Source organism: Knufia obscura, assembly GCF_036327395.1.
Source record: "Knufia obscura strain CCFEE 5817 isolate CBS 148926 chromosome Unknown scaffold_2, whole genome shotgun sequence".
In the NCBI taxonomy this organism is placed as follows: Eukaryota; Fungi; Ascomycota; class Eurotiomycetes; order Chaetothyriales; family Trichomeriaceae; genus Knufia; species Knufia obscura.
Window position 1 is genome coordinate 655,675 of NW_027042688.1, and position 13,147 is coordinate 668,821.

Sequence of the window (13,147 nt, forward strand, 5' to 3'; positions counted from 1 at the left end):
TGCCATACAGAGATCCGATTCGTGACCTCTACGTCTTGCTTACAGACTGTAGCTTTGACACACCTCGCAACATGGCGTCCGAGGGTTCGACACAAGCGATCATCAAGCGCCGTGAGGATGATTTGGCTTTGATGCCACCTCCACCTGTGAAAAGAACAAAGAGGCCAAGCGAAGTTCTAGACGAGGACGACTACACGGAAGCGCTGTCAGATATCATTGCAAGAGACTACTATCCGGGCTTACGAGAGGCAAAGGCGCAAGAGGAATATCTGACTGCGCTCGACAGCAGGAATCCAGGCTGGATAAGAGAGGCAGAAAAGAGGTTACGACAGGCTACAAATGGTGAAGTCAAGGTCAAGCAGATCAAAAGGGAGACAAGAGACACTCGATACGATACGCCTCGCTCTTACAGGCAGGCGATAGATACACCACGAGGTCACACTGGCGCAGATACGCCTACCACAACAGCTGGTATAGAGATTGATGACGGCGCAGAAGAAATCACAAAACAGGATATCGATACCTCAAATCTGTCCCTCTCAGCCTACCAAGCAAAGTACACATCTGAGGATAACGCGTCCTTCAACACAGTCCTGGATAAGCAGAATGACAAGCGAAGGCAGAAACATGCACACCTTTGGACAAGCGATCAAAGGATACCCTCTCAGCGTCTCATTGCCCATCGACAAGAACAACAGGCACTCTTGAAAGACAAGGCGGACTACGAAGACGCTAACGGCAAAGAGCTCATCCCATTGACCACTGGCTCGAACGAGATCAGATCAGCAAAACCTGCTTCGTGGAAGACGACGAACCCTGCCAACACATTTATGTTCGCGCCCTCCACATCCGTTGACGAACAGGGCTTAATGACGATTCAAGACCAGAAAGAGGCATTATCAAAAGCGGGCCCGAAACAAATCATCCTTGAGAATACACGCTTCCCGCCTTCTGGCCCACGATGGGAAGCGGACGATGAGGATGATGCAACAAGCATCCATACTTCTTTTATCGCACTGCGCAACGCGCGAGGTGATGGCGCTACAGACCTAGGCACGATCTCGGGCGCCGAAACACCACGCGTCAATGGATATTCTTTTGTGGATGAGGACGAGGAACCAACACAACCTATCAAGGCCGAGCCGAGTTACCGCGACTTATTAGCAGGCCAAACTGGGGACAGCACACCAAATCCGTTCAAGCTCAAAGAGGCACGGTCTCGGGAAGACCTTCACTATCGACTGGTCGAACGAGACGCGGAGAAGAAACGGACAAAGCAGAAAGAAACGATCAGGGGTGGCAGAGAAGTGGGCAACATGACGCCAGCCGCAAGAAGGATGATGGAGAGATTAGGTGGACGAACCCCAACGGTAGGTAGCAGCAGTATCAAACAGGAGAGAAGAGAGGACTGGACGCCAGTCGCTACTCCAAGAAGGAATAGAACTGCAGTCTAGAAGGTAGGCCTGTTGAGCAGCGCACGTATCAGGCTAGACACAGACGTGTGAAGCACAGACCTCGGATGTCTCGTGATTCGAGATCTTCTGCTGAAGGACAAAGAAACATATCTTCCAAGGTCCAGTGCATACGCGAACCATGCTGCATCTCAGAACAGATTGACATTGATTCATATCCGTATGACAAAGGCTTGCAAGATCCTAGCGCTGACTGTTGCAGGCAACTCTGTGAATGTATGAGTCGTATGTATCGAGGCACCTCGCCAGGGCTCATCACAAGGTTCAGAAGCCACATGCTATTCTTGAGTTGTTAACAATGAGACGTTGCTAACCAGCTTCCTTTGTGGTGGCCATCAACTTCACAACGGAGAGCCAGCACAAAGTATTCACACCTTACCGAGGACGGCACCTAACATCGAGGATGATGAGCTCAGACGAGTCTGCTGCTTCGGCGATAACACAGCACTTCACTCATCATGCACCCGTGGCCCGAGTGGGCCTCATACCGAGTCGACAAGAGAGGCACTTGGCTGCCGAAAACTGTGCCTCCGCCTCAAGGAACGTACAAGACCAACGAAGGTATCGGCAAAACAGACTACTCAGACCCTCGCGACTTCTACGCACCAACAGCAATCGAGCAGGCACAAGTATGGCTTGCTCTGAAGCAAACCAGGGAGTCTTTCCACCAGCTCACAGATACTCATCTAAAAATCGAAGAAATGCGTTGCTTGTCTTTGGGGTACAATGCTTCGTGGGACGAGATCCGGCGTGAATTCGTCAACTGGTGTTTTTTGGAACATGGCCCTGCTAGTATTAGGGCACATCTGCAACAAGAAAAGAATCAAATCGTCGAAGTCGAAGAAGCTTCCACTGAACTGCCAAGCTATGCTCGCGTCGGCACAGACTTTCAGCACAACCAGAGCAGAAATACCAAGAAGAGACCACAACGTCTTGTGTTCTTCAAGAAGGGGCGACTAGCAGTTGACCCTGCCAAGTTGCTATTCAAGCTCGAGAGGTGGTACGGGCTGATCGAGGACTATCAGTTCTCCCCAAATTGGGAAGCAAGGCTGATTCCTGACTCCTACTTCACATCCAGTTATTGGCGTGACAAGCCGAAAAGTGCTCCGGAGACGAATATCCAGAATCCTGACGCTTTCGCGTGCAAGTGGTGTAGGACGAGTGGGATATTATGCCACGGTCATCGAGAAGACCCGAGGCGGAAGTGTGCGCAGTGCCGTACCTTGCTTCTCAAGTGCAGTAAGGAAGACGATTACGATGATAGGGAGGACAAGAGTGGTAAAGGAATGGTACCGGATCCTCTAATGAAAGTGCTGGCTAAGTCGAGACGGGAGACGAGGAGCGTTACTCCTCAAAAGCGGCCTGTTGGATATGGGAAGAGAGGTTCAGACACTAATGTACTGTCTACACTCTTGACCGGCGAGAGCCCCGCCCGTGTTGGTCGAGTCGGCCCTAGCGGCGGTAGGCGGCCATCAAATGCCGTTTAGGAGAAGGTGAAGCAAAATCGATGCTACGAACATATTGAAGCATAAGAAGTGTGCTCATGTAGCACTGTCTAAACCGATGATGCTGTGTTGACAATGACGTAACCTTTTTTGATCAATTGTTCACGATCTGAAGCATGAACCTTTGCCGTTCACACCACCTTGACAGTAACCCATTTGATGTTCGCTGCGTGTCGTCGTGCTCAAGCTCTAAGTAGCCATATCCCAAAGATGGCTAGCAAAATGTCGAAATACTCACCCATGGACGCAAAAGTCCTTGAGGTCGAGCCCATGGTAAGGCATACTTTACAATATCGCAACATTTATGACTGATGACTGAAGTGTCTGTAGCCGCCAGACACGTCCAGATGGATCAAGATGAACAGGATCAAGTATCAGGACCCGTCAGGCAAGACGAGAGAATGGGAGATGGCGGAGCGCATGGTACGGATCAGAAACACTCCATCAGAGCACGCACTGATGCACTCAGACCAGGCCAAAGAATGGCACGCTTGATGCCGTCGGTGTTGTCGCAATCCTCAATGACCCGAAATCTTCGGCTGGTCCTTCTCTTCTGCTACAGAAGCAATTCCGTCCACCTCTTGACAGAGTCACGATCGAAGTCCCATCTGGCCTTGTGGATGAAGGAGAGGACGCAGGCACGTCAGCGATCCGTGAGCTAAAAGAGGAGACAGGCTACGTTGCAACCATCCCAAAAGATGCAAAGGCAGCAGAAGGCTTCATCATGTTCAACGACCCAGGTTTCACCAACACCAACACGAAGATGATCTTTGTTGAAGTCGATATGGCCGATCCAAGGAATCAAAATCCTGAGCCTGAGCTAGAAGAGAATGAGTATATTGAAACGTTCACAATACCGTTGGACAATATGTGGAATGAGCTGGAGAAGTTGGATCAGCAGGGTTTTGCTATCGATGCTCGTGTTGGAACGCTGGCTCAGGGAATGGAGATTGCGAAGAAGTGGAAGGGAGCATTAGGAAAGCAGGCATGAGTGTAACCAGTCTGTCGTCGAAGTAGATGTAGGTCCCAGGAGACAATTGCCATGGATCCTGAAAGACGCACATCTTGTAGAATGTCCGGGTGATGTATCGAAATGCTTGAGCGCCAATCTTGGACTGCGCCTGGAAAGCTCCTCCGCCCTTGTAACAGGGCTTGTTCCGCCCGGAGATTGTACCTGACATGCTAAGCTTTTATGCGGCACTTTAAGCCCCCACCAATGCAGGGAAGACATGATGCATGCTTATGCAGACCACTTTCGAGATCTGTCAAGAAGCCGATTGATGATATTGGACGCAGTGCGCCCATTCGAGCTCTCGCATCACCATATGTTCTCCAAGCGCAGCTCGTGTCCTCTTAGCTGAGCGAGACGGCATATGCGATCACTATCTACAACACTGCTCATCTGTCCCAAGGACGCACAACCACGCACAAGATGGGTGTTGAATGGGGAAAGTCGAAATTGATGGGGAACTACTTTGTCGCGCTTATAGACAGCGAGGAAGACTTCCACTGGTCACTGATCCCGTTCATATTGATATGGGTTGCGTTTGTGGGATTACTTGCGGTATGCGCCGACTCAACGCTCAGCAAATGCAGCCACTAATGAGCAACAGCTATGGCTCTTTACTGTATTCGTGGTACCATATCCGCGGAAGCCATTTCCCTCCGAGAAGAAATATAGGACGCTGGACAAAGATGGCAAGCTCACTGCGCCGAAAGACCTACCCTCATGGATGGACGCGGCTAAGAAGAAGTGGCTGGAAGCAAAAGAGAAGAAGCAAGAGTTTAACGTCAACAAATATGTTGAGAGGGCAGAAGTCTTCATGACCCTGGTGATACCCGCCTACAACGAAGAGAAGCGCCTGCTGGGCATGCTGGAAGAATCCGTCAACACCCTCGAGAGACACTACAGCAATGTACCGATACCCGCCTCGCTGCAGAAGAAGCAAGCAAACGGCAGCGCGGCGCGCCAGCGGAAACCTCAACAACCAGATATATATGAACCAGTACCTGACACGATATATCAAGATTTCACGCCCAAAGGCTGGGAGATCCTCCTAGTAGACGACGGCAGCACGGACAAGACAAGAGCAATAACAGAACACTTCACGCGCACACATCTCCTCCCAGCACATCCGAGACCCGCCTCCGGCCCCTGGACACCCAACCCCAGAACAGCAGTCAACATCCCACCCGACAGCATCCGCATCATAACCCTCGAATCCAACCGCGGGAAAGGTGGCGCCGTGACCCATGGCATGCGCCACGCTCGCGGCGCCTACATCCTCTTCGCAGACGCAGATGGCGCCTCTGACATAACCGACCTCCCCAAACTCGTCACAGCAGCCGACGCCGCCGCAGACTCCGAGTCGCGCGCCGTAGCAGTTGGCTCGCGCGCCCACATGGTCAACTCCGACGCGGTGGTCCAGCGCAGCAAGCTCCGGAACTTCCTCATGCATGGTTTCCATTATTTCCTGTGGGCGATGACGCCGCCCGCTACAGCACGCATAAAAGACACGCAGTGTGGTTTCAAGTTATTTACACGTGCGACGCTACCGTATATTGTGCCGCATATGCATATGGAAGGGTGGATCTTTGATGTTGAGATGCTGATGTTAGCCGAGTTTAATAAGATACCTGTTGTTGAGGTGCCGATCGGGTGGAAGGAGGTGGCAGGATCCAAGCTGGATGTGGTGAAGGACAGTATCAAGATGGCCTGGAATTTGTTTTTGTTGAGGTTTTGCTATGGGTTAGGGTTGTACTCGTGAGACATTCGATTGTATAAAACTTGAATATATGGCGACATCAGTGCTGGGTCTGAACGTCAGTCACACTTGCCTAGCTGCTACCTGAGTATGACTCTTTGGGTTGCGGTTGCGGTTTCACGTTGCAAGGATGACTCAGTATCACGGAGCAAGTATTCGTTTGACGTCGGACTTACACAGCTGCAAAACAGATGAAGCTGTTGTTCGGTATACTACGCATCATCTGGCTGTCAGCGCAGGAAATGTCTAATCTCGCAGATCTTCCTCCAGAGGTGATGACAATGGTTCTCGAGCATCTGGTCAGCGACATCCCTGGCTACTGGGGCACATTCACCGATATCAACAACTTCCTACGAGCATCCAGATACAGCTTGCAAGTTGCGCGCATAGTGTATTTTGGCATGTGCAACGGCACGGACGACTCGGACGACTTCGCGGAGCGCTCCAAGGGGTGGAAATGGAAAGTTGCTACGTCGTTCGTTATGGTTGATGCTGAGATGAAGAGGAGGTCGGAAAAACGAGACACAGATAATGAGCAAAGACAGCCAACCAAGCCGCACATTGAAGCCGCGTACTTCAAGCTCGACGCATGCACACCACGTGCGCCCATAGAGTCGTTGGATAAGCGTCTCGCTAGGCACGTGATGTGCAATGAGGAGAGACATTGAAAACACGTCTCAAGGTGAAGGGCAGACGTTACCGCTGGAGCTTCGGTAAAAGCTCTGGCTGGCGGACCAAGCATGCCTTCCTTACGGCTCTCCTCTCCTCACCACTACTGCATTGAGCGCTCAATGACCACAAACAACCGACATATCGACCTCAGTCATGGGTACAGCCACATGCCATCATTCACATCTGATTATCATCGTCCTCACTCGCATCATTGATTGCACTCAGGCTTGGGAGAGACTAAGGGAAGTTTATTGACGTGGAGCGACATTGGCACTCGCCTGGAGCCCCAACAGCGTGGCTAGCAGTTGCATGATCTATGTATCTCAGCATATCTTCTGCATGACAATATCCACAACCATGAAAGGTCTGGTACAGAGACTCAAATTGAAAGATGGATGTGATGGTGGTGAAGGCGAAGGTTGAAAGAAAGAGGAAGGAGTGAAGCCAATTATGATTCAAGATTTAAAAAACGCCATCGAGCCTTCCTGACTCTGACACCTTGTGCATTGTGTCCTTTGGCCAGCACCACCTACGGTTGCCCCACCTCTACCTTTTCTTGTAACATTTTTCTTTGGCACGAGATACATTTTCAGGCATTTGACCTCGAATTTTGTCGCAACATGGAGCCGGACACAGACCCAAGGTATCTCCCAATCGTCTCTACAGCTCTTAACTGCGTGACTGACGCACTATAGCTACTTCTGGGGCGAAGTGATGAAGGTTACTACCGAATCAGCTCAGGGCACCCATGACCACCACATTCACAAGATTATCCTCGAGAAAAGATCGCCATATTTTACCGCCCTTCCAAACTTCAAGGAAGGTAAAGAAAACCACGTCGTGCTTAAGGAAGTGGACAACGTTGCCTTTGAACATATAGTCCATTGGCTCTACACAGACCGATTCAGCTCGAGCTTCCAGAATAACGTACCCATTATGATCAGAGCGTACGCCGTGGCTGATCGCTTTATGATGCCTAGGTGCAAGAACATGATCATTGACAGTCTCAAAGCCAAGTTTACACGATGGCGAGGACAGATCTCTCACCTCGTCGTGGTGAAAGATCTTGGATACTCAGCCTCAACCATTATCGCAGCCTGCGTCATCGACCAAGTGGTGTATGACGCGCTAACTAGCAAAGGGTGGTCTGTTGAACAGCAAGACGAGGCGTTCTTCCTGGAGGGTAGCGACCTTGCTCTGCTTCTCATGCGGAGGCTAGTGGAAAAGTCAAGATTATACACGTTCAAGGCCGATGGTCAAGGCATCTGGAAGAACAAAGGGCATCCGGATCCTGCTTCTGAAAAAGGCTGCATCTACCACGAACATGCTGAAGGAGAGAAGTGCTATCTGCGGGAAGCGGCGATTACGGCTGGGTGACTAAGCAAGTCTGTTATAGGCGGTCTTGAAACAAACGCTAGCTAACAGCATGGATGGCTGTTGGTACGAATGGCCCACGCAGAATGAAGAATTGTTCAAGGAGACTGATAGCGTATATTTCGCTGCCCAGTCTTCAGCAAGCTGGAAGCGCGCGCTCTCCCAATGCACAACAACCAACTACATGTGTCTGTAACATTGATCTCGCTCTTTTACCGACAGCCCATCTCCCTGCTACTAAGACTAAACATAATTCGTGTCTCGTTACCTCATAACCTTCTAATTGCCCTCGTCAAACCCTTAATAATCCTCCGCAAGCTCCCCACGTGGCAAATAGTTATAACTGCCCGACAACGACACGCCATTAGCGGCCGTTCGTTCATCACCGAACATCCAGGCATCTTCATCCGCCTCCTGAACCCTCCTACTCAGACTCGTCATTATCAAGCCTAGCAGTTCGTCCTTATCGGCCGGATTGATTGTTGCTCCTACGCCGCCGATCCTTGGTCTCGAGTCATCCTGCATCTGCTTGCTGGGGGCGGGATGACCACAAGTTGTCGCGCGAGACTTCCCTCTTGTTCGTGCTGATATGCCGGCTGCGTCTGTAGGTGTGTCGAAACCCAACGACGAAGAGGATTCTGGAATAACAGCGGTCCTGGCGCGCGCTTTTTGCTGCTTTTGCATCTCACTAAGGATGTCTTCGATCTTCTCGTAGCTTCTGTAGTCGCCTCCACGGGGTCCGGGGTCAATCAGCTCGTGCAGGCGGCCAGGGTGCGGAGGAAGGCCTATCATGGACGAGGAGTGCATGTCGAGATCCTGTGAGGAGTTCGCGCGCTCGAAGGCTCGCATTCGGCGCCATGCCATTGAGTGTTCGTCTTCGGGTCCTTCTTCGTCTGAGAGGTCGGAGTCGTCTTCTTCGTCCTCGTCGTCGCTGGTTTCGCGCATGCGTGCCGGGAGTTGTGGCATGGTGGGCAGCTGGGGCCGGCCTGTCGCTGGGTCGACGGCTACTATTGATGTGATCGAGTCTTTGTATGCTTGGGTTTTTGCCGGTGATAGGGAGCGGACGGGTGAAAGTCGTGGGTGTGATTGTGGCTCGTAGACATTGTGGTGGTTCGCATGGACGGCGCGTTGGTTATGTTGTATCGGCTGTTGATATATATCTGGCTGAGACTGCGTATTCATCGAATGGAATGGATCGGGCATGCGGTCTATGGATGCATTTGGTACCGGCGCAGCTGGCCGTCTCGAGAGATGCGACCCGAAGAGGTTTCGTCGTAAGGAAGGTGGTACATCGGGATTATCTGTGTTTGTAGGTCTGGAAAGCGCAAAGGTCGGAGATGCTGAGGGGTCTTGTAATCGGATGTTGCCATTTTGGCGCATTGTCGCGGTTGAACTCGTAGTACAGGTAGTCACGATGCAACCGGTGTCGAAGGGTTTCGTTGATGCGAAACATGATTCGAATCCATCTGCAGGTACGGCAGCTCGCGTAAATGTGCCTAACCCGATTGCGCCTAGAACGGTTCCTTTATTGCTTCGCCTACTTACGCGCTTACGAAACGATGGATTACTGGCAGGATGCGATGACCATGGCTCTGATGCATTACGAACACCAAAACTGGTATATCTATGATAGATCTTTCACGACAGGTATACAGCCTACAAGATGGCATTCGAGAAATCCTACTGCAGTGGCCCGCTTGATAAGGTTTCCAGACAAGCTTTTGAGCTGAAGCTTACGCGCGCACTAGATTGTGAAACGGTTTCTGGAGAAGGATCGAGGCATGTCAGCCACAAACCTTGGAGCCTCCCCTTGCGTTTGCAGCTTCAAGTTTCCGTTGCACAGGAGCGATGACTACTTTGATTCATCTTCATTTCTTCTCAAACTCATTTCCGGAACCCTACAGTAGCCTTGTTCGCGATCAGACAAAGAATATGTTTCTCACGCGGTTATGATTAATCGCCGACACGCGAAAGCTTCGAAGACGCCCTTTTGGATGTGGAACGTGCACTTCTAGACGCCGTCCTTCTAGACGCCTTCCGAATCGACATGGTCATGCCCTTCCGGCCAAGTCAGCTGGCAGCAGGCGCTATCTTTGCGTGCCTGCTGCTATGGTACACACTTGGTACTGGCAATAAGCCAGATCCAACGCCGGCGAATGTGCAGCCACCCGCCGTCAAGCTAGACCCAACAGATGAAGTGCCTTTCTACGACATCCCTGCTAATGGCCACTTCTTGGGTCACAACGGCATCATCAACCTTACAAACCCACAGATTCAGATGGCAAAAGTTCATATTGCTGTCTCGCAATCCGACATGCAACCGTTGCCGCTAATGCAGTCGCTTGACATAAAGCTGCCTGCCTCGACAGAGATCACGATTACGGATGAGCTTTCAGATCCGAACGTCAAACATCCAGAGACAGCGAGGACGGTGGTCAACATTCCACGCGTACCTCGCGCCCAAGTAGATGCTTCAGAGTTCATCTTTGGCGTAGCGACAACCTATGAGAGACTCGAGGAGTCACTTGACACAATGTCGCACTGGTTGGGAGGCAGTAATGCGAGAATCATAGGCCACATGGAGCCTTCTCTTGATGCTGATGCTCCGGACCGTGTCCTGAAGAAGGCACGAGATCTGAGCATCTCACTCGGAACAGTTGATTCACGTTATGAATTTCTGGACCGTTACTTTGCGCTTCTCAAAGTATTGCAGGAGAATAAACTGCCTTCTACGAAGTGGTATGTCTTCATCGATGACGACACATTCTTCTTGGATATGTCAAAACTACTTACCACATTCGCCAAATACGACCCTGCAGAGCCATGGTACATCGGCACGCTGTCTGAGGATTTCCAGCAGATGGCTAACTGGGGATACATGGCCTACGGTGGCGGTGGCATCTTTCTGTCCGCTCCGCTTGTTGAGCAAATCCTGCCTCACTGGGACCAGTGCTTTGCCGTAAGAAATACAGGCGATAAGATGCTGGCACAATGTATATACCACCACACAACTACGAAGTTCACATGGGAGCAAAACTTACATCAAGTCGATTTGCATGGCGATCAAAGCGGTTTCTACGAGGCACTTCGGCAACAACCGCTGAGCTTACACCATTGGAAGTCCGGAATGTTCAGGTCTACAATAGATATGTATAACCTGAGTCGCGTGGCTTCAGTGTGTGGCAACTCGTGCCTGTTGCAGAAATTCAGATTTAAGAACAACTGGGTTTTGACAAATGGCTTCAGCCTGGTAAAGTACAGCGACATTGACATGCGCCATAGAAAAATCGACACCGATATCAGCATGGAGCGAACATGGGACTTCCACTACGGTGGTTCTACTAATGCTCATTTTGAGCATAGTCTTGGTCCTATTCGAAAACCTGACGAGGGCGGGAAGATCAGCTTTCGGATGGAGAGCGCCATCACTGAACAAGACGGACGAGTCAGGCAGCTCTATGTCAAGAGGCAGAAGACTGGGGACGATAGCCATGGTGTCGTCGAGGCTGTGGTTGAGGTCGAGTGGAGCTTGGCGTGATCGAGGAGCATATTATACACCATTGCGAATTCTCGACTTTCCTGCGAGCTGGTTGAAGCTCAAGACGGTTACTGCCGCTGCATTCTACCATGTTCCAACACCAGAAGAAGCGCAACGGGACACGCTGCATGCCCCTGGGAAAAGCCCAAAACGTGAATAATATACCTTAGGGCTGAGGCAGCCCCAGCAACTGCCTTGAGCTGAACAAAGCGCCAGGAGATGCGCGGATACGGCGAGGAATGATAGCATCGAGCCAACCGCCAAGTACATAACATGATCGTAACACCGCCAACGATATACAGCATGACTTTCAACAGAGATGACGGAACGCCAGAGCGATCCTCATATCCTTCATACAAACCTAGCTGCAGCCTCTGATACATCTCGAATCAAGGCCCAGAATGTTCATCTCCTACAAGCTCATCGGCGTTTCATCGACCACTTTCGATGCCGACAGGACTTTCGTCCGATCAAGTCTGGTCTCCCCAGCCTTGCTAGGAACCGCTCGAGCGGTCATAAGCCTATACTGCTTTAGTACTATTATCGTTGGCTATACATGGCAAGCCTTCAACATCGCACAAAATTACCTCCAGGATGTCAAACTTCCGCCCTACCCTTTCATAACCAATTACTTGGCTATTGGTCGATCTTTCAGTTTCTTCACCTGGCTCTGCTTCTGGTCGCAAGCCTTCTATTTCCTTGTCAGCAGTATTCATACATTCTGCTTCGCGGGTTATCACAGGACATGGCTCCATGACAAGTTTCCCAAACCACTTCAACTGGCGCACAGCCTGTGGTACACCACTATTATCACATTTCCCTTCCTGGTCTCGACCATGTTCTGGGCCACGATGTATGCTGGTCCATGGCCCAAGGGGCACTACGAGCAATGGCTCAATCTGTCGGCACACGGGCTGAACTCCCTTTTCACTCTATTTGAGATCGTGTTCCCAGCAACAAAGCGTCCACCGGTCTCGCATCTGGCTGTGGTACTGCTCATCATGTCTCTGTACCTTGGCTTGTCGTATCTGACGAAAGCAACTCAGGGATTCTATGTTTATGAATGGATGAACCCGAAGCATGGGAGTGTCAGTATTGTGCTACATGTAGTGGGATATGCGGGTGGTGCTTGCACGATCTTTGTGCTGATGAGTCTTGCAATATGGCTGAGGTTACGACTTTGTAGCCTTCGCATTGAAGGTGTGGAGGAGAAGGCTCGGGCAGAGACGTGGGTCGCCGAGATCCCTGTGGACAAACGCCATTCCGAAATGAAAGTCGTAGAGGTATAAGGAGAATCTTCTAGTACATTGGAAATCGATCCAGAGTATTTCTCAAGTATTGAGCCTCTATCTACAGTTCGCTGTGTCTACGCTCGCTAGGATCTTGTACGGCGTGCTATAATTCCAGCATCGCATTATCTTGGCATGTTATGCGGGGGCCGTCTAGATGCGTCTCCTCTTCCTCCTCACTTGCGTCGACACGAACAGACGTTGTCGTATTTGTGATGTGTACCAATAACATTGACTTTGAAGCTACAAGCGCGAATGTAGAGGCCCTCTCCAGCCGTCCGATGCGGTTCCCTGAGAGCTTCGGGCTGCTTGCCTGAACACATGACGGAACCTACTCCTCACTCTGTGCAGTCCAATGAAGCATGATCAAGGTCTAATAGTACATGCAGCCGCTGTTTTCATGCGCTTCTTCGTGACCTGATCCCTCTCTGCGACTAATCTTGATGTGGATTCGAGCTCACATAACAGACACCGACAGCACCACCTAAGCACAGCGACGCCGAACACGTCCTTCCAGTACTGACCGAGCAGC

General features: G+C 50.9%; 8 protein-coding genes across 8 annotated transcripts; 7 read left to right on the plus strand and 1 right to left on the minus strand.

Moving 5' to 3' along the window:
* Window positions 1-71: 71 nt before the first annotated feature.
* Window positions 72-1,454, plus strand: PMZ80_002100 (uncharacterized protein; the record flags this gene model as incomplete). The annotated part of the gene is made up of 1 exon (XM_064870535.1): window positions 72-1,454. One exon carries the CDS (start codon window positions 72-74, stop codon window positions 1,452-1,454), a length of 1,383 nt encoding a protein of 460 aa, XP_064732988.1.
* A 476-nt stretch (window positions 1,455-1,930) lies between these two features.
* On the plus strand, window positions 1,931-2,959 carry PMZ80_002101 (uncharacterized protein; the record flags this gene model as incomplete). Its single annotated transcript, XM_064870536.1, has 1 exon — window positions 1,931-2,959. The coding sequence occupies one exon, from the start codon at window positions 1,931-1,933 to the stop codon at window positions 2,957-2,959; it is 1,029 nt and encodes a 342-aa protein (XP_064732989.1).
* A 228-nt stretch (window positions 2,960-3,187) lies between these two features.
* Window positions 3,188-3,968, plus strand: YSA1 (ADP-ribose diphosphatase; the record flags this gene model as incomplete). The annotated part of the gene is made up of 3 exons (XM_064870537.1): window positions 3,188-3,250; window positions 3,308-3,400; window positions 3,447-3,968. The coding sequence occupies 3 exons, from the start codon at window positions 3,188-3,190 to the stop codon at window positions 3,966-3,968; spliced, it is 678 nt and encodes a 225-aa protein (XP_064732990.1).
* A 441-nt stretch (window positions 3,969-4,409) lies between these two features.
* Window positions 4,410-5,745, plus strand: ALG5 (dolichyl-phosphate beta-glucosyltransferase; the record flags this gene model as incomplete). The annotated part of the gene is made up of 2 exons (XM_064870538.1): window positions 4,410-4,541; window positions 4,591-5,745. The coding sequence occupies 2 exons, from the start codon at window positions 4,410-4,412 to the stop codon at window positions 5,743-5,745; spliced, it is 1,287 nt and encodes a 428-aa protein (XP_064732991.1).
* A 239-nt stretch (window positions 5,746-5,984) lies between these two features.
* Window positions 5,985-6,410, plus strand: PMZ80_002104 (uncharacterized protein; the record flags this gene model as incomplete). The annotated part of the gene is made up of 1 exon (XM_064870539.1): window positions 5,985-6,410. The coding sequence occupies one exon, from the start codon at window positions 5,985-5,987 to the stop codon at window positions 6,408-6,410; it is 426 nt and encodes a 141-aa protein (XP_064732992.1).
* Window positions 6,411-7,034: 624 nt separating this feature from the next.
* On the plus strand, window positions 7,035-7,791 carry PMZ80_002105 (uncharacterized protein; the record flags this gene model as incomplete). Its single annotated transcript, XM_064870540.1, has 2 exons — window positions 7,035-7,057; window positions 7,110-7,791. The coding sequence occupies 2 exons, from the start codon at window positions 7,035-7,037 to the stop codon at window positions 7,789-7,791; spliced, it is 705 nt and encodes a 234-aa protein (XP_064732993.1).
* Window positions 7,792-8,088: 297 nt separating this feature from the next.
* Window positions 8,089-9,168, minus strand: PMZ80_002106 (uncharacterized protein; the record flags this gene model as incomplete). The annotated part of the gene is made up of 1 exon (XM_064870541.1): window positions 8,089-9,168. One exon carries the CDS (start codon window positions 9,166-9,168, stop codon window positions 8,089-8,091), a length of 1,080 nt encoding a protein of 359 aa, XP_064732994.1.
* Window positions 9,169-9,835: 667 nt separating this feature from the next.
* PMZ80_002107 (uncharacterized protein) lies at window positions 9,836-11,326 on the plus strand (the record flags this gene model as incomplete). The annotated part of the gene is made up of 1 exon (XM_064870542.1): window positions 9,836-11,326. The coding sequence occupies one exon, from the start codon at window positions 9,836-9,838 to the stop codon at window positions 11,324-11,326; it is 1,491 nt and encodes a 496-aa protein (XP_064732995.1).
* Between the last annotated feature and the right edge of the window lie 1,821 nt (window positions 11,327-13,147).